This window comes from Andrena cerasifolii, chromosome 6 (genome assembly GCF_050908995.1).
Source record: "Andrena cerasifolii isolate SP2316 chromosome 6, iyAndCera1_principal, whole genome shotgun sequence".
Classification (NCBI taxonomy): domain Eukaryota; kingdom Metazoa; phylum Arthropoda; class Insecta; order Hymenoptera; family Andrenidae; genus Andrena; species Andrena cerasifolii.
In genome coordinates this window covers 10679639-10698175 of record NC_135123.1, presented here as the reverse complement: position 1 = coordinate 10698175, position 18537 = coordinate 10679639, and the positions used below count along the sequence as shown (strand labels likewise).

General features: G+C 46.5%; 1 protein-coding gene and 1 long non-coding RNA gene across 6 annotated transcripts in view; one reads left to right on the top strand and one right to left on the bottom strand.

The window, feature by feature from the left end:
- Sns (sticks and stones) overlaps window positions 1–18537 on the top strand; it is a 333145-nt gene that overhangs the window by 267265 nt on the left and 47343 nt on the right. For all 5 annotated transcript variants that reach the window (XM_076815426.1, XM_076815427.1, XM_076815424.1 and 2 more), the window contains exon 3: window positions 2697–2870. In XM_076815426.1, coding sequence (XP_076671541.1) covers window positions 2697–2870 — 174 coding nt within the window. The remainder of the gene's footprint in view (window positions 1–2696; window positions 2871–18537) is intronic.
- Window positions 1–18537, bottom strand: part of LOC143370384 (uncharacterized) — a 183575-nt gene that overhangs the window by 118889 nt on the left and 46149 nt on the right. The window lies entirely within an intron of this gene.

Genomic DNA, 18537 nt, shown 5'->3' with positions numbered 1-18537 from the left:
AAAAAAAAAAAACAAAGACTCGGCGGGGAAAAAAACTCCATTCCACGCTGTTGATTTATTTTAAAACGAGGAATCACTCGACGCACACTTGCCCGAAGTATGTATTGACTTTTCGCGATTTCAACCGGGCAAATAAAAGTTGTACAAGAGCGGAGAAAGATACACGATCATAATTGAAATACCTGTGTGAAAAAGTACGAGGCGATTTTGCGAGCAAATAGTTAAGTGTGACGCAATAGAATTCCACAGTGAATATATTACTGTGTAAAACATTCTATTAAGCTCCTTGACACTCGGATCGAACAATTCCACGAGTATCGTTGGCCAGGCTTGGGAATGAGCCCGATAGATTTTGCATAGATTATAAGTAATTATCAGCTTCCTCGGTTTCCCGAAGATAAGTTGAAGTAGAATGCAGATGCGGTCGAGCCGACCAGAATACTTCTCCAACTCTTCCCGTTCTATTACAGAATCTTTGACACTTCGTTTAATAACTTCATTTCGTTCATTTAAAATCATTGCACTCTATTAGCACTGCCAATGATACGAGTGGAACGAAATTCACATTTCCTCTAGCTGGATTCTTCGTTCACGTGTTCTAATACATATCGCCGAGTTGCGACGCGACGTCATTGTTTCCTTTTTCCAAAAAAAAAAGGGAACACAAAGGCTCCCTCCTCGCCCAGTGTCACGATTTCCAGTGCTCCCGGGTGCATTATTCGATTCTCATTCGGAAGCTCGGACGATCTCGCAGGCGACGACAGCGGCATAAAAGAGGAATAATTAGACCCTAGACTATTGAAACCTTTATTAGGCGTGCTTTTTACCACGACCCAAATTTTTCGGAAACCTCGCGCGGCTGTTGTATCGTTGAGGGCAGCGAACCGCGTTGAGAATAGCAACTTTACTAGCCGAGCCAATGATTTGCCTTCGAGGATGATGAATTGAAGTGAGAACTGAAAGCGTATCGATAATATCCAGAATTATTCGGGCATAAAATATTCTGCCAAATAAGAGTTTTAACTTGGGGCATTAAAGAAGAAGACCCTTAGTGTAATAAAATATCAGTGAAAGAGTTTTAACTTGGGGCATTAAAGAAGGAGACCCTTAGTATAATAAAATATCAGTAAAAGAGAATATTTACAAAAGAAATTAGACACGATATAAGATATTACCAATCATTGCCCCGTTACTTAACTTCCCACAGTCAGGGCGCGAATTTATAAATCACACAAGACCGCTCCTTCCGCTTTCGCCGCCGAACGTCGTCAAAGCGGTCCGCGTGACTTTGACTCTTGAATAATTAGCAGAAAGCTGGCGCGGATAATTAGCCGTTCGACTGTCGATCACCGTGCAGCCCCGCGGCAAAGTAAATCTTTCGCGAAAAGCAAGGTTGACAGAAGGGTAATGGCCGCCGTGGGGCCGTCCTGCGCTATCGATTCTGCATACATCAGCCCGCTTTTATCAAAAAGCAGGTGGCAACGCGTTGCGGCGTTTCCTGGCAGACATGTGTCTTCGCCCTTTATAGAAGCCCCGCGCGCGTGTAGTTTACGGCGGGCTGTATCCTTTGAGTTGCGATACGACCTTAATGCACCGTGGTTATGATTTTTTTCCACCCCCGTCTCCGGAGGGGAGACCCTTTTACCGTAAACATTTGCACCGCGAGCATTGGGAAGCCATAATGTTCTACGTTGGCTATTAAAATGAATTACAACAGGCGCGCCCCCGTGCCAAAGCTATTTGGGAAACGGGAAAGAAGCATTAGCTTTTGCAAATCCACGGGGAAGCAAAAATTGGAAAATAGCATATCGGGCTGCTGAAATCGAATTCTAACAGGGATTCGTAAATTGTTTTCGAATCGAAGGGGAGTACGAAGGGAGGAAGGTATTGGGGGTTCTGAGCCTGTTAATGGAATGGGATTTAATGGAGATAAAAGTTTCACCTGAAAAAAACCGATGAATATAGGGATTCTTGCTTCCCATTTTATTTCGATGGAAAGCTGTCTCCTCGGCGATCGTCCCTGGGTTTTTTTCCGTGGAAATGATTGGCGCGAAAGGTCAATGAATAGCGGGAGGGGTGCGGGGCGTGATCGAAATAAGAATTAGCTGGTGGGAAACGGTGATGGTTTTAATAAAGAATCCTTCTGGAACGCTCGAGCCGGAATAATACCCGTTTTTCAATTTTCCTCGTTAGGACTGTAACAACCCCCATTTTGCCGTAGGAAGGAAACAGGGCTGAATGTAAGTCCTCGATTGTTCTTTTCTATTATTTTCCTCGTCGATCGAGATCTTTGACGATGGCCTCGTTCCTCGTTAAATATGAAGGACGCGTTCTTGATAAAATAATGGTACAAGCACGAGATATAACGGCGCGCAGCTTCCTGCGATGGTTGGGGAAATATTAGTGGGGTTAAAGGGTAGAATGATGTCCTAGTTTAGACATTTTTGGCATCATCCGAATAACAGTAAAAATATCGGAGAATGGATGCTAGTGGCGTTGATATTATTGCCACCTCGCGTTACGAGACATATTGGACTGTTTTATTTCCAGGATACGAGTAAAGCTACTTGGTAATATTATTGGGCGGTTGTATAGTCAATTCGAAGCACTAAGATCTAGGCATTCTGAGAGTTCTTATTAAACAATTGAATTCCACGCGATACATGTCTTAAAGCTGACTTTTCATCGCATTGCAGCTGGAGAAATCGTCGGGCATCCAAGGCTCAGACTAATAGGAGATCAAAACGCTGGCATCTACAATCTCAAGATCACAGACGCTTCTTTGACCGACGATGGAGAGTATCAGTGCCAAGTCGGACCATATTTGCGCATTAAATCGATCCGTGCCAACGCTCATCTCGTCGTTATATGTGAGTACTCGATAATTCTTTTGCCAAGCCCTCCTGCATTCAAGCAGATCCTCGATTAATTCGATGGAGCTTGAAAAGTGAAAATATTGTTTCGATACCGTCGATAAGTAGTTGGCGAAAACTCCTTGCAGTCGTGTTAACGAAACATCCCGTGTATTTCGATTAAAGCTTGAAACTTTTCTGCTCCCCTCAAACAATCACGGAGTCTATGGTACTTCCTTTCTGCCGTTATTTCGCTGGCCATTGTTCGCCGTGAAAAATGAACTGGCGTCTTGATCGCGGCTACGCGAGCGCGTATATACATATTCAAAATTATAGTAGATATTTCACGACGCAGCGTTCTGACACCAGCGACAAAACGTGGTAATTCTCGAATCAGAAAGCGCGATAATTCATAACCTCCCCGTGCAAATATTATTCATTAACATCGCGAGATACGGTCGACTCGATTTCCCGGGCTTTGGGACAATGAGGCAAAAAGTTGGCTATTTTTTTTTTGAACCCCGAACAAAGCTCCAACGGTGCAGCAAATCAAAACATATATAACGCATGAAGAATGGTGCGAGCGAAAAGTTTGATCAACGCCCGACTGACTTAACATAACTTATTGTTACGTTAACAAACGCCTATGTCCAGATCACAAGCAATCAGTTGAGCGATTCTGAATTAACTTTTCCATGTCAGAGGAAGCTGTCAATTTGGTTCGTTGGAACCCGTGCCTCTCACCGTCGAACAAGAAATTTCGTGCAAAGGGGAGCATACCCGATTTCGTTTTATTAAGAACGCTGGGAATAGTCGAGGCGAAGTTTCGGAAGTTCTATACAATCGAATGCACGCTAAGGCATGGCGTCGATGTGGTCAACTTTGCGCGTTAACAAAGACGTCGCCCGCGGAACTTATTTCAAAGTGACTGGCAAGGGTGGCAAAGCGTGATTATCAACGACGCGACGTAAACCTTGGAATGCAACGGCGAACTAGTTTCGCGAGTTTCGAAAATGTTCTTTCTCGTCGTGGCCGGCCGTTCTTTCGGACGACGCGCGTTTTAAACTTTCCTAAATAATGTTCGTGTCATTGCTCACGCCAGGAGCCTTTCCTCCGAATTTGCCCTGCGAAATGATACTGAAAACTCGACAGATTTTACTTGCAAGTATCGCTAACGGTGTAGACAATTCCAGGATAAATAGATAGGGGAAAGTGGGGCGTAAGCGGGTGCCTAATGTATTTTTCCTGCTAGCATAAAGTCAGACGGCAAAATAAACTTTGGGCACCGCTAGAAATCTTAATTGGACCTCACAGAATCAGAAAATGAGAGTTCTTATTTGAAAAACTATTTGGCTCTCAGGAAAACATATCGGGTACCTATTAAAAAACGCATAAAATATGATACAATTATAAAACCATTATTACTATTCTTTTAGAAACCATAAAGAAAGATATTTTAACAAATATTAATTTGTACATAAGTTTATTTTAATTTATCTAGTGCACAAAAATCACAAATAAAGGTCTAGTCGCCCTCCTCAATATTTGTGCAAATCTCATGAGCCTATCCACGATCTATACATATAATCAAGATTATTATTGGATTTTTTAAAAATTAGAAATCAGCTTCTATAAGACATTTATGCCATACATAGAAAGTATGGGTACCCGATTTTGCCCCATACTCAAATACCCGGTTTTGCCCCAAATGAGGTGATTTACTAAGCATTAAAAATTAAAACGTAAAGTGTAAAACGTAAAAATACTGTGTAAAGACTACAGAATACAATGTAGTACTTATCGTAATAGATTCTTTAAATCCAAGTGGTATAAAAAAGGCAGCTCATCAACGCAACACTGGAACTTTTCAACTCGAAATTTTTAAACTTCTCTGGACGAAAAACTACGACGGTCTTTGCGGCTGCGATTGATTTCATACCGTCGTGAGGTCCACCCGAATGTAACACCATACGTTGGGTGCATATCGCAGCTCTTGTCTTAGAAAGACAATGATACCCGTTCTGACCCGCGTACCCCACTTTCCCCCACTAATTACCAGCCAAGATCCCGAAAGTTAAACAATTTCATAAGCCCAATAACACTATTCCGGATCACTTCATATTTCCGATACCAAAGGAGATAAAACACGAAAGAAATGATACCCACAGCATCCACCACAAATTTCCTCCCCCTTCGGCTCTCATCCCACCTCCCTCCCGCACCTAATCACTAAACACAGTGAAACAACCAAGCAATGAATACAAAACTCAAGAACTTCTGCCGACGATCGCAGGGATCAGCTACCCATACATAAAATTCTCATTCAAGCCCCTCGAAACGATTTTCTACGCGCTCCTTCAGATTACGAGCGATCCCCCTATCGTCACAAACGAGCGTCGTTTATATTGGAAGCAAGAAGGGCGTCGCTTCCTGATCCGCGATTGAAACGGGGCGTCCGTCGACGTCGTCGCTGCCTGTCGTTTCGGTGGCGAACCTCGGGCAGACGAGTCTCTTTAATATTTCACCGGAGTCCAGAGAGCGTCGACCGCCCGCCCTTCTCGCGGTGGCGACACTTGCCTTCCGGTGGACTGGTCGCTTCCGCAAAGCGCGGAAACGAGTTGACCGCCGAGTGTTGTCGTTGCTCCGTATACACGTGGCCCCCGGGGCACGAAAAAAAGGGAGACCAGAGGGAAAGCAGACGAGACGCGCCCCCGTTGAGGCTCGAGGACGCGGCTCCCCGTTACGCCCGCGGGCCACTCTTCGGATCTTCCCCTTTTTCGCGGGGCGACAGTTGTTCGGAATCGCGAAGCCGGCAAGCAATAAATATGCATGCAACTTTCTGTAATTTTCTTCCTCACTCGTCGCTTTAACGATTTCGGCTTCTCTCTCGGGGATTCCATTTAATTCGGACTTACCGAACTGGCGCGGAACGCGGCCAGGAATTTTGATAAAAGTGCCCGAGGGGTTGCTTTCGTTGCTTTGCTCCGAGCGAAGAAGGAGATAATTCTTGCGCTCTTCCGAGGGGATGCTCTTGCGTCGAGGAATTTGATAAATTTTTCTAGACGCGAGGGTCGCTTTTGCTGTTGTTCTACAGACGAATGGAATGGAGCTTAACCACCTGTGGGTATCGCAGCCGTGCGACTTTCTCGGGGAACACTTCCGAAACGACGCCGGAGCTGCGTGAATTGTTCGCGAGGCCATGATCGCCAGCGACAAAGCGACGATCGTACGTGCACCGCCGAGCCCGAAAGCGATCCTGCGCCCCAGCATAAATGCACGTGCACCCCTTTCGAGACGTATTATCACGCGAACGTAGAGGTTCGACCGCGGAACACGATCCCTGGACGTGAGCATTTGAAATCTCGCGCAGGGAGCGCTACGCGACCCCATCCTCGCCGCTCCGTAAACGGCACGGGGTCCACAGCGCCGACCCCACGGGTCCCGTACGTGCCTGCAGAGAAAGAAGGGGCGCGGGGAGAGCTGGAGGAGGGTGCAGGAAACTGATACGAGCGTTCGATCGGCGGAAAGTCGGCCAGGAAACTGTATCACCTTTCCACGGATAAATATTTTATGAGATCCAATCCAGTCGCTTCCTTTGCTCCTGATATCCGTTGTTCCTCTTTGTTTCCCCCCTGTGCCGGAGCTCTACGTGTGGGCGTGACAAAAAAAAAACGGTCCGAGGTGGTTTGGACGCTTAGCTGAGAGAACGGGACGAGAAGGCAGAGAGATTTTCCTCTTTGAATGGGAAATTTATATTCGGTTGGAAGTGACGGTAATCGTTGGCAGCTCGGATCTGGCTGCCAGACCACCCTCCTCCCGTTCACCTTTTTCAAAACAGTTCGCTGATCAAGAACACTGTGCGTCGTTACTCGTGTCGTTTCTCACGTCCCTTCGCAAATAATTCCCCCCTCGCTTTAACGGAGATGTAGCGTCGGCCGGGACCGCGAGAATACGTTTTTCCACGAATCTCACGGCGGATTGAATCGTCCGTGAGTTATTAAGCCGGCGTAATTGAAGCTGAGAACCAGCCAGGGCCACCGTTCCAGTCGATCCTTTTTCGCCGCTGTGTTGTCCATTATCGTCCCCGTGGGATACAGAAGAAATGAGAAAGCGCGAGACGTGTAGCAGCGAATCCTTTTTCCAGCCGGGGAGGTAACCCGAAAAGAGTAATAAATGCCCGCCGCGCGACCGCCCGCTGTTCCTTCGCTGCTGGAAAATTCGACCCGAAAGAACATTGGCTACGTAATTACATGTTTCTGAGAGGCGGTGGAAAAACAGGGCATCGGGAAGCGGCGGCTCGCAACGCTGGGACCCTCTTTCGCGGCGAAATAAACTGTGCGTGAGGTAAATGAAGTCGTGCGTTTCGCTGTTATTACTATTCTTACGAGCTGAATGACACTCGCGTATATAGTGCCATCCATTACTGCCTGAATTCGGTGGCTTTTGGATTACAGAGCCACGAGATGGCGAAACAGATGGTAGCGTAAATTATCGCAATTTCGAGGAAAGTGTACACAATTAGCGGACGTGTAGCTTCGCCGCAAGTCAATTAGAGCTCAAGGGGCGAAAGTAGAAAGTGTTGCTCTGAGTGTAAAATGGGAAAGAAAATGAGAAAAAGGATGTTCACCTCGGGGAGCATGTAATCTTCGCAATGGCCAACGTTCTGGTCCTGATTGCCTTTATTAGGGAATAAGTACTCTGTGTTTCAAACTCATTTTAAAATAGAGTCCGCGACGAGTCTAAAAATTTGAAAATTATGGATGTTAGATCTTCTTCCATCTTTCCCCTAACCCTGGACAGCGGAGGTCCGGAATTTGCAATACGAATGGACTAGAAGAAAGTCGTGGACTTGATCGGGAAGAAAGTCCGAAGAGATCGTATAATAGGAGGCTTCTGAAAAAAGCTGCTGCTCAGAGATTGTCAGGTGGAGCTAACGTTCTTAGCGTAACACCGTAATTGACCGGTGTCTAGATTGTTAAAGAGCAGCCTTTCATTTTAAACACGCCTGTTTTACGTGCCTTTGGTACTCTGCGTGCTCCAGTGCCGCGTTTCTCGGAGGCAAACGACGAGCAGCTGAAAATGAAGGCGACAAAGACGGAAACCAATTATGTACTCCCAGCTTCGCCCGCGACTTCGCTGGAATTCTTCGCGACGCTTGAATTCCAGGACCGAAAACCAACGGGCCGGGGGGATGGAACGCTGTTAAAAAGGGACGGAATCGGGGCCACGTTCTCGCCGTGTTGGTGGCTCTATTTCGCCAGCCCGTGTATTTGAATTAAAAAACGGAAGAGAGAGAGATATAGCGAGGCTGTATCCAACAGGGGAATTGCGTGCTTCAGGATGAATCGAAGCTGAAGGAATGATTTTGGGATTGTCGTAAAAAGCGGATGTATTTCCCTGTCACCCATCCAGATGGGCAAGTTCCCCCAGCAGCTGTCCAACCGAAAAAAGCCCCGGGATAACGCGAGAACCCCCTAAAACGAATCAATTTTCCGCGCACGCGTCTCCATTCCGTGTTGAAAATCGTCGTTGTGTCCCTGGAATTGGATCAATTTCTGTGCTTTAGGATTTTCCTTCCGAATGTTAACAATTCCCTGCCATAGCTTTTCACATTGACAATGGATGGAATTATTATAGTTAGTTAGAACTTGAATGTTTCTTCAAGTACATAGTTTTTTAATGAATCACCCTTGTAACGAAGGAACCATGACTTGGCAGGAGGTTTCAATTTTTCTTTATGGGGTAATTTTTCCGTGGCATTACCGTACCGTGTCACCTGCCAGAAAACTTTCATCTGCGGTGCCATGAATTCGTGATTCACGAACGAACAGGGGAGATATCTTAACGAAGTTTTGGGTGGTAACGTTCTGCCGTACGAAATCCACCCCCGATTGTACTGAATTTTTTAAAGGACCATGTGACTTTCAATTCTTTCATTTTTATAATACGTAGGGAGAACTCTGCGGTGGCACTCTGTCTTTGAATAATAACATTTACTTATCGGATTGAAATTCCACCTTTGTTTGGACAGCACCTGCTTCTTAATTCCCAGTATTTCCCCCAAAAGAACTCTACTGTGCAAAATGAGATTCGATACAACCGTCAACCAGCGGCGAGTCTCCAAACTAATTCAGCCATCTCCGTAGTAAAACTTTCCAAATCTGCTTGCTGCTGCCCATGGAAGTTTCGTTTGTTATAGACGCTAGTAAACTCGGAGTAAGCACAGTTGTTGGACTCTGTCGATAAATTAAAATAGTGTACCCAGTTGCGTCGTCTATAGAATATTTATCCTAACTCGATGGTGGCAAGGATGTCCCAGGGCGCGTATTAGAAGCTCACAACTCGAACAAGGTTGCGATATTCAGCAGAGACCAACTGATGGCTTTAAACTAGACACCGACCTCGAAGACCACCCTCGATACCTTTAAAATTGCATAGGGAGAAGGGGCTGGCGAAATCGCGAGACCACAGTGAATCGCTAAAAGTGGAAGCTTAGTGGTCCATCAAGAACTCACCAAACCGCTAAGAACAGCGGTTTGGGTTCGTAAACTGCTAAGTCTGCTAGCTTTTATGGGTAAGTCGAGACATTTTGACCGAGGAAATTTATTTTCAGGGTATCTGACTCTGGTGGACCTGTTAAGACGATGTAATGCCCTTAGAACTTTATCGGGCAAAGCTTTTTCATTATGCATCGATAGAACTATCTTTGACTGAGCTAATAGAGTGTCACAAAAGATTATTATAGTTATCAAATGGTAATTGATCTATCGTTACAAGAAATAAGTGTTGATAAAGAGACTTGGGCCAGTAAGTTCCTAGAATTAACCATCGTTGGGAGATTGATAAACGAAAGGTACTTTTGTCAGCGTGTTTTAGGCGTCGGAGTAAAGGAAGGGTGGAAGAATCGTGGTCCCTCGGTTTTTCGAGGCGGCACGTAGGGAATTCTAAGGCTTCGTCGATTTATACGGTGATCGAAAATTCGCGAGTGCTTCGACAACGTACCAGCCACTTGGAGGAGACGCTGCGCTCTCTTCTTCGCCTGAGTCTGACAACTTGAACCAAGTACGACATACCGCGCCGGAGAAATTTCGCAATATGATACACTCGAGCACGGTATCTTGATCGTCGTTTTATCGTCGAGTTACATACCCCGATGCACCGATATTGTGTGTCAGCCCGATTTAAATCCGGAAATGCCGCCCACAAATAGCGACGGTCGATTGGCAAATTTTTATTGGGACATTTCAATCCTGTATTCCTACTTAACTGACGGCATTCGTGCTGTCCATCGTATTCAGCAAACATAAATACTCCCGTTCTAAAATTAATCAGAAGAGAGGACAGAAGTCCCAGTTTCGTTAGGTATTACCGAAATGTTTAATCAGCCGCGAACAAACGCACCGAAATCGATTTATTATGTTATAACTGAAGTAACTTTCCAGCGAAAGGTATATAGCGCATGTTCTGCTTGGATCGGAAGATAGTGAATTAATATTTATCGCTGGAGTAACTTTAAATTGGAATCTGACTAATGCATTTGCTTCTAAGCAGAGGGGAAATTTGCAACGGCGTTTGAGAGGCACCGCGCGTTTACTGTCGTTTTATCGCGGAGGGCGCCAGTAGTATGGGACAGAGTTTAGTCAGACAGAGGATCGATTTAACTTTGTTGCTCCATATTGCTCAATCCCGTGGCGGAACAGCAGCGAAACAAATCCGTGTAATCTATCCTAACATTTGATGCAACGCTGGAAATCCGCGTAAACGATGGGTGCATTATTATTAATCGTCTGTATTAATTAACTGCATTGTAACTACGCTGTTAACGTGTCACGTGTACAGCTTATTCGCGGGTGCATTCTGGCACAGGGTTTATGAAATGGTAATAATGCCCCTGGGTGCTGAAATATTTTATGCTTTAATGGTAAAAGAGGAATTTACGCGTTAAATAAAAGCGTAATACACGGGCGTGGCAGCCAGTAGAAATTGAAAATGGCGGTGGCGATACAATAGAATTCTAATAGACAGGTAATACATAATACTACACAGCCATAGAGAGACGGTATCGCATAATAATGCTACAAACTATTATACAACTGTAACCTCGGGAAATTAAACCTTCCCACTTTTCGCCCACTAAACTAAAGATTACGCGCAAATAAGAAGTCTCTTAGCTAAACTTCTAACAAGAACCGCGGAAACTCAAAAACGACCGTAATCTGCCTCCTTCCACCGCGACGCCCCTTACGGTGCTAGCCAAGAGAAAGTTTACCTGACTGCGTAACAAACTTAACACTACTAAGCTTCGCCTATTATCCTGGTATTACTGGTCCATTCTACTTTTCAGAATTATAAATAATCCTGCCCAACAGAACTATCCATCTACACTTTAAACTTTCTTTCAACCACTACTGAACGCAAACACTGAATTCCGAATACCATCCGCGTGCCCCAGAGAGTGTCTCGCGTGTAAACGCCCCTGGGCGCGACGGCACATTGGAGTCTCCTCCAAAAGTCTCCTTGCTGCTCCATCCCGAAAACATCCGCCCGCCGAGCGGCTCGCAGTGAGCGAAACACGGCGCTCGCCCACGGGCATAGGAACACAATTACGCGAAAACGTCGGCCCCTCGAATATTACATCCGACCGACCAAGGGAATGGCCAGTGGGGGTGGGTTGTTGGTCCAGGGCGCTGATGTTTTATTGCCGGCGAACGATCCGCTGCGTTCGCGCGCGCACGCCGGCTCGCTCCGACGCTTTCACGCGCCGCTGATTCGACTCGATTGCATTACGGGAATATACGACGACGAAGTTGTCGTTGGCGTCGATGACGGCTGACAGGGAACGCGGACCCGCTGCGCGTCCTCCCCCTCTCGCGACTCGCATTTCATCACGGCAACGAAATTCCGACCGTAAGTGGCGATAATTGAAAGCTCATCAGAGCCGCGCGCCGGGGAAACGACGAGCGCGATAGCGAGTAAAGAATGATCGCCGAGCAGTCGAGTGAACGTCGACGACTTGGGCGACGAGAAAAAGAAAGCAGGAGGAAAATCGAGGGAAATGCAGGGACGGGGAGGCGCGATCTCTGGGTTCGAAGGAGACTCGAGTCGACTCGCAGCTGCCGGGGGTGGCTACCCCGTTAGAAGTAGGCGTCTGTGCACCACCGTTTCCGGTCTACTCGGCGAGCGATGGGCGGCCACGAAGAGCGCCGGAGGCTCTTATTGCGACGGCGATAATGAAATGGAGAGTTAAAAGAGCGTGCTGGTAATATCGCGTTGTTCCGCGCAACCCCTCGCCTCTTGTCCTCGACCGCTGACGTTGGCGCCATTCCACCCTGGCTGGATTAAATTGGACTGGGAATTGAGTCGTGATTTCGAGGGACAATAATGATTAGCGATGGAGATGGGGTTGTACAACGTGACACGCGAATATTGGCCGAATCCGTGGACGAGAATTACTTTAGACCGGGGTGTTTCGTTTTCGCGTCTGTTTATTGGCACTCCTTCACCGTCGAATGGGGGGGTTCTACGCTTTTCTCGAGGGTTTCGAGAATGGGGGAAGAGTAATGAGGAAATGCGTGCTGATATGTTAGATCAGGAAATGTTGAAAGAGGTGGATATATTCTGAATACACAGAGCGAAATCTCGATGAAATAAGATACATAGACGCGATGCGATGTACTTGGATTGTCCGAAGGCATCGTGAGAGAGGATCTCGTGAAATTTTCAGGAGACGGGATATCACGTACACGGTGTCTGTACGTAGCTCGTACCAAAATCATTCGCCGCAGCCCAGCGAGTTGATACTGTTCCTGATGGAATGCAGCGGTTTTTTCCACCGTGTCCACGTAACGTCATACCCATCGGGGTTAAATTAAGCTCCGTGCAAGATTTCATGAAGCTCGAATTCCCCTAATGCGTTCCTAGTTATACTCAATATTCCGCGGGGATAACGATGGCACGCGCGAGTATTTCATCCCTGCCGTGAAGTATGTGGAGCAGAATGTACCTACACGCTGGAGTTATGCTAGACACGATCCCGTATCGGGGTATCATTAGTGCTGACGGTATTTCAAGTTACACGACGCGAATTAATCCGTTGCATTTCTTGTACCCGGCTGGCAGCTGGGAACAATAGGCCGGAGCGCGAGCCCTCGGAATCGTTCGATCGCGGGGATCGAACGTCTGAATCACGGGATCAAAGTTACGAATCGCGAGCATAGTTTTACTGGTTCGTTAAGGCGGGCTTGATTCCCTTTGGAAGTTTAATTACACGAATTCCTCCGACCTAATTTGCACCTTCGTCGGCGGCCGATTAATTTCAAGGTGATACTACTCGCCTCGTCCAAGCTCGCTGATTCTTCTTCCGTTTTTGGTTTAAAATAGAGTTGGAGTGTATTACAAAGTCATTCCTTCGAGAGCGTGAGAAACGAAAGACGAATGAAAATGGAATTAGTGTTCCAAAGGGAATCAAGTTTAGCTTAGCTAATAAACAACAATAATTTTATAGAAATTCATTTCATTTCAATTCAAAAAGTAGTCTATATTAAACTGACCATGTAGGAACATGGTTCCCCGATCGCCAGCAAGTAGTATATCCCCGATATTGATCAGCCACCGATAGGAACTTCAAACACTGCATTTTCCTCGAATAATCACCCTAATTCATCCTGACAGACATTTAAATGGCGCTTCGTGAAAAATACGCATCTCCTACACGAGCCGAGGCAGAAACAGATTCACCCCGTCGGATCTTCAATATCCATGTAAACAATATCGGCAGTAAACGTTCCCCGAGCGCTAATCAGGTCTGCATACGCGTAATGTGCATGCACAGCAATAACAATAACAATCACGTGGCGTATTGAAAATTAATTACACAGAGCGCCGCGTGTCTGGCCTTTGAAGCAGCCCTCGGGTTAAGCGTGAGCGCCGAACGGTGGCAAACTTGTCGAAAATTGATTCAAACTATCAGGCCAGAAGTTTCGGTGCACGCGCGCTGCTCTCGGCTGCGTGAAACGAGCCGCGGGACTGCGCGAATAATATGCATACAGAGGGGCATTTCCAGGGACAAAGCAATCGCCGTGGTCGCTGGATCGGCGAGCCGTTCAAAAGTCTGTGAAAGCATCGAGAGACAACGGATCAACGAGGCGCGGCCCGCGCTGCCCTACGTGCACCAAGTTTTCCGCATATTTAGTCACTTCATCACGCGCTTCCGCCTGACCCGAATTCTCCGTCAATTAACCCGGAATATTTTATCAACGGTCCACAAACATGACCCAGAAACCCCGGCTGGTATTTCGAAGCGAGAGCCTCGAAGGTGATTGCCAGCCTGTTCGGGCACGAATTCCCTTCGACCGTGCTCCCCTCTCGGTATCTCATTAATAAAACCGTTTCAAACCATCTCTGCTCCTACGAATACTGTCCATCCAAGGCTGGGAATTCTTTAAGGGGACAATGCTCGAGGATAGCAGAGTATGCATCAGATGGCAACGAAGGATAAATTAGGCTGAGAACAGTAGGATGTGGCAGGAAAAGCAGCTCAGCTGTATAATAAACACAGAGAGATAGACGGTAACGTGAGAATAAAATCAATTTTGCTATAGTAATGTAGTGAATGGAGGAGGTCTGGGTTAGGTCTGGTAATGGCTGACGGTGGAAATAAGGCCTAGACGTAATTACGTAGGAAAGATTTTCACCCCCTGGGCACGATGTAAAAGCAAGAAGTGAGCCGCGTAATGAGCCGGCAGCCACCGTTTAATCCACTTATTAATAATTCTCGCGGCAAGAACCGACTCGGTGTTTAATAGAACACAAAGCCGCCTAGTAGCAAACATCTGTGTACGTACATCGCATCGGTCTACCATTTATATAGCGCGAATCGCTGGGGCTCGGCACTGAATGTGCTCAATTATAAACGCGTGCACAATTCACCGACGGCGAGCTTCAGCCCGAGACCCAATTACGGTTTACTTATGGAAACTAATTACTTAATACATGGGTACGTTGTCACAATCCTCGGCGCGTCGCGAGGCTTACCCCCAATCGCGCACAGAAACTCCAGTTCAGCTTAAAAAGTCAATAGCACAGCGATCTATGTATTAACAAATCGAAAAAGGCACACAGCTGTGCGTTCAATTTCCGTGACACACAGGTTGTCCCTACATCTCCCCTGAAAGAGGGTTGATTCTTCCTCAAAGATGGAGTTCAAAGTGCGACGCAATGCGTTCACAGAAGAATCTCCGATTTCTTCCACACCTTTCTGCAACCTTCTCTGACGCTCCTTCGATCCAGAATGCATAACGAGACGAAGGATTCGCCCTGAATTTCCCTACAGTGGCGTTCGCCAATTTTGACGCGCCATGGAGCCAAGCTGACGAGCCGCGTAATTATTCACAGGGGCCTAGACCCCGTTCCACAGACGGGATCGAATTGTCGGCGTTGGTAGCCGCTGGCCAAGAACAATCGGCGGAAAATCGTGAATTAATGAACTTGCGGGCCGGCGACGAGGTCGCACCACCGACGATTTTTCAAACGGAGGCTGGGGGGAACATGTATACGGGTTCGTGGCGCGCTGTTCCTACGTGACGAGCATTTTTAAAGCGGCGACGAACGCTTTGTCAGGACTACGGATGACTCTCCAGCACGGATGACAAACCGACACGGAGGTATCCGGGCCTTAGCAAGCGTTTATTTATGATCCAGCCACCGCTGCGGACAGCCGGCCGCCGAATCGGATTTGCTCTTTGAAATGGCGTTCGATCGGTCCGCCGTGCCTGGAATCGGCAATCGTGCCCAAAGAGATTATTGCTCACTCCTCCCCCCCCCCTTCGCCGACGTTACTGCCACCCTTTTCGGCTGCCCCCGTTTCTGACGGATCCAGCGACGATCGATGCGTTACGCACGGGACCACGAAACTCGGAGAGCCGACTGGCACCGGTCACTGTGTTTTCCCGGACTGCTTTGCTTTGCAGCCCGGTTTTATGTGCTAGGCGGAGGTAGGGGCGGTTGATTGTAGCTTCGGCAGTAGGTTCAGGGGCTGACGAATGGCGGAATGAAGTGTACTTTTAGGGGGAACGTTAGGGGTAGTGGAAACGTTGAGATTTAGTAGAGGGTGCCCAGAGACTATTTTAGATTTGCTAGAACATGTCACTTCATTGTTGAAGGTTATTGAAAGGTCTATGTTTTTTTTAGAGAAAGTGTGTTTGGATCATCGAGGGTGTACCCAGTAGGGTTTTCTATGGATTGCGGGATAAATCTTGCAGCGCGTAGCAACTTTGTTACGTTCTATAAAAGAATATCGAAAGGGACCGGGCTTGTTTGCGCCAGCATTGCCTCGTAAGCAATTTTAAAGCTGTTTCCCTCGGAAACAACGCGATAAATGGAAAAGGTGTGGACCGTACATTTTTTGTCCCCTCTTTTTCCGAGGGATCGCCTGCGCGTCCGCTGGTACCACGTTCCAGCGAGTACGCCGCCTGCACGCGTCCACACCTGCGAGCGATAATACCCTTACAGTCGTAAATAACTTAATCACGAGCGTACCTCTCGAGCGTTGCCGGCGCGCCGCGCAAACATTCGCGATTTATATTCACCGATTTGTTATAGACACGCCGCGTGACAGGCCCGTGTGAAACGGCTCCGCGATATTTCATCGCATTAAGACACTCGCGTGATCCGGCAACCTGCACCGTGCGAAAAATAAACTCGGCCGGAAAAAGCGCCAAAAGCGTCGACACCGGCAAGTACGGTAACAAGCATGCCGAACCAGTCGAGTAATCGTCCAACGATGTCCCGTATTTCAGCAATCCACGCCAACGGAGGAGTAATACCGCCTGCGAGAAGAGAAATTAATGTGCCCCGTAGGGCGCGGCCTCTTAATCGGCGACGATTTCACCCTTGTCGGCCGATTGAAGGGGATTTCCAGGGGATGATTGAGGAGGCGCACGGATTTATCAGATTCCCTTTTTTATTTATCGGGGCTTTAATTTCTCCAACTTGAAGATGTATTTCGAATTTAATTTTGTACCTAGACCGAACGAGCATTTGTTATTTTGGGGCTTCGATTTTTTATTACTTAATCGTGTTATTATATGTTATCATTGGGTAGTTTGATTTGTAATATATAGTACCCCCTGTATTTCCTTTACTTTCGTTTTGTTCCCAACTGTGTGCGGAGAGATGAGTTTTAAAACGAGATTTTCAGACGCCCAGTTCAAAGAAATTTAGAATTAATTGCCCACCGACGTGATCTTCCATAACTATTTGCGGATTAACGGGGAATCGACTCTTCATTGAGAAAGGATTACTCGAGTAATACCCCGTGTGAAATCTCTTTACACAGCCGCGCTCTGTTTGCCTACGATATGTTGAGGTCTCTTTGAAACGTACGTCTCAAACTAACTCGTACGAAATTTTTTCCTGCCGTTCCAAGCTCTATTCCGCTCCAGGAAATAAGCCACTTTAATCGTTTCATACGCGGTTTCGAAAAAACTCAGCTTTCCCTCGGAATATTTTTCGTTTGTACAGCCTTTACGGTATTGCACGCCCACTCTTTGCGCTCCAACATATTTTCCTATTTCGATATCAAACACTCCGAAATGATAAAAGACAATGCTGATAAAATCAATGCGAATAAAAGAAATGTTGCTGACAAGTGTTTACCATTCCCACGTGTATGTAACAGATAAAATCATAAAGCACTACACGATTGCATGTACCTAGTTGCTGTTGAATTGTTTCACTCCACCAAAGCCCCTTGATAATACGAACAATTGTTATACAAAACAATTTTCGATATAACATTTGTATGGAGAAATCCCATTCATTGGTTCGCAGAGCGTGTCTGACCATAGCTGGGTAGTTTCTACTTGCTCTCCTGCGTTATGTCTCAGTGATACGAGTCAATCATATATCCCTGCATCTCATCGTGTCAGTTAAGGTTCTTATTAATTTGACCATTGTTACGAGTTGTTTAGAGAAGTTGTTTAAAATGGTTCAATTAACAAAAGTTTCTAAAACTGTACAATTTCAGCAGGAATTCTGAAGAGGATTTAAACTCAAGAAATATGAGAGCGCTTTACACGAGGTTTAAAAGGAGAAATGTTGTTCGACGTTTTATCGAAATCCCCTGGGCATTAATATCAGAGGAACGACAATTATCAATCGTATTAACCCACAGTATTTCAAACAAGACCGAATGACAGGATTTTTTCACGGCGGAATAATGTATTTAATTCTCGACAGCGTGTATCAATTTGCCTCGGTTATGCGGGGGGCGTTCGTTAACTGTGATTTTCGGTATTTGAATAACCGTGTCCTCGATCATTATCGCGTTTCAAACAGTTATTCCGCGTCGATGTCGCCAATGGCTCCTGTTTATCGTTCGAAAAGACAGATGGCACATAAATATTCAACACTGTCGTGCAATTAGCGCGGGATAGAGATATCGATAGAATAGACGCATCTGATACAAGTGGAGGACTCGAATTGTCGATCCGTTTAATCGCCCCGCTTCCACAATTTCTGCATTTATAAAAATATTTCCCGATGCGCCCCGCCCCAAGTGCCCTGAGACCACTTCGCCTCGAGGATCCTCGAAAGCTTGCGAAATAACTGGATCGATACTAACCCGTTGTTTCCCCTAAATACAGAGATCGCTTCTCCTCGCACTTTCACCATATTTCGATAATGT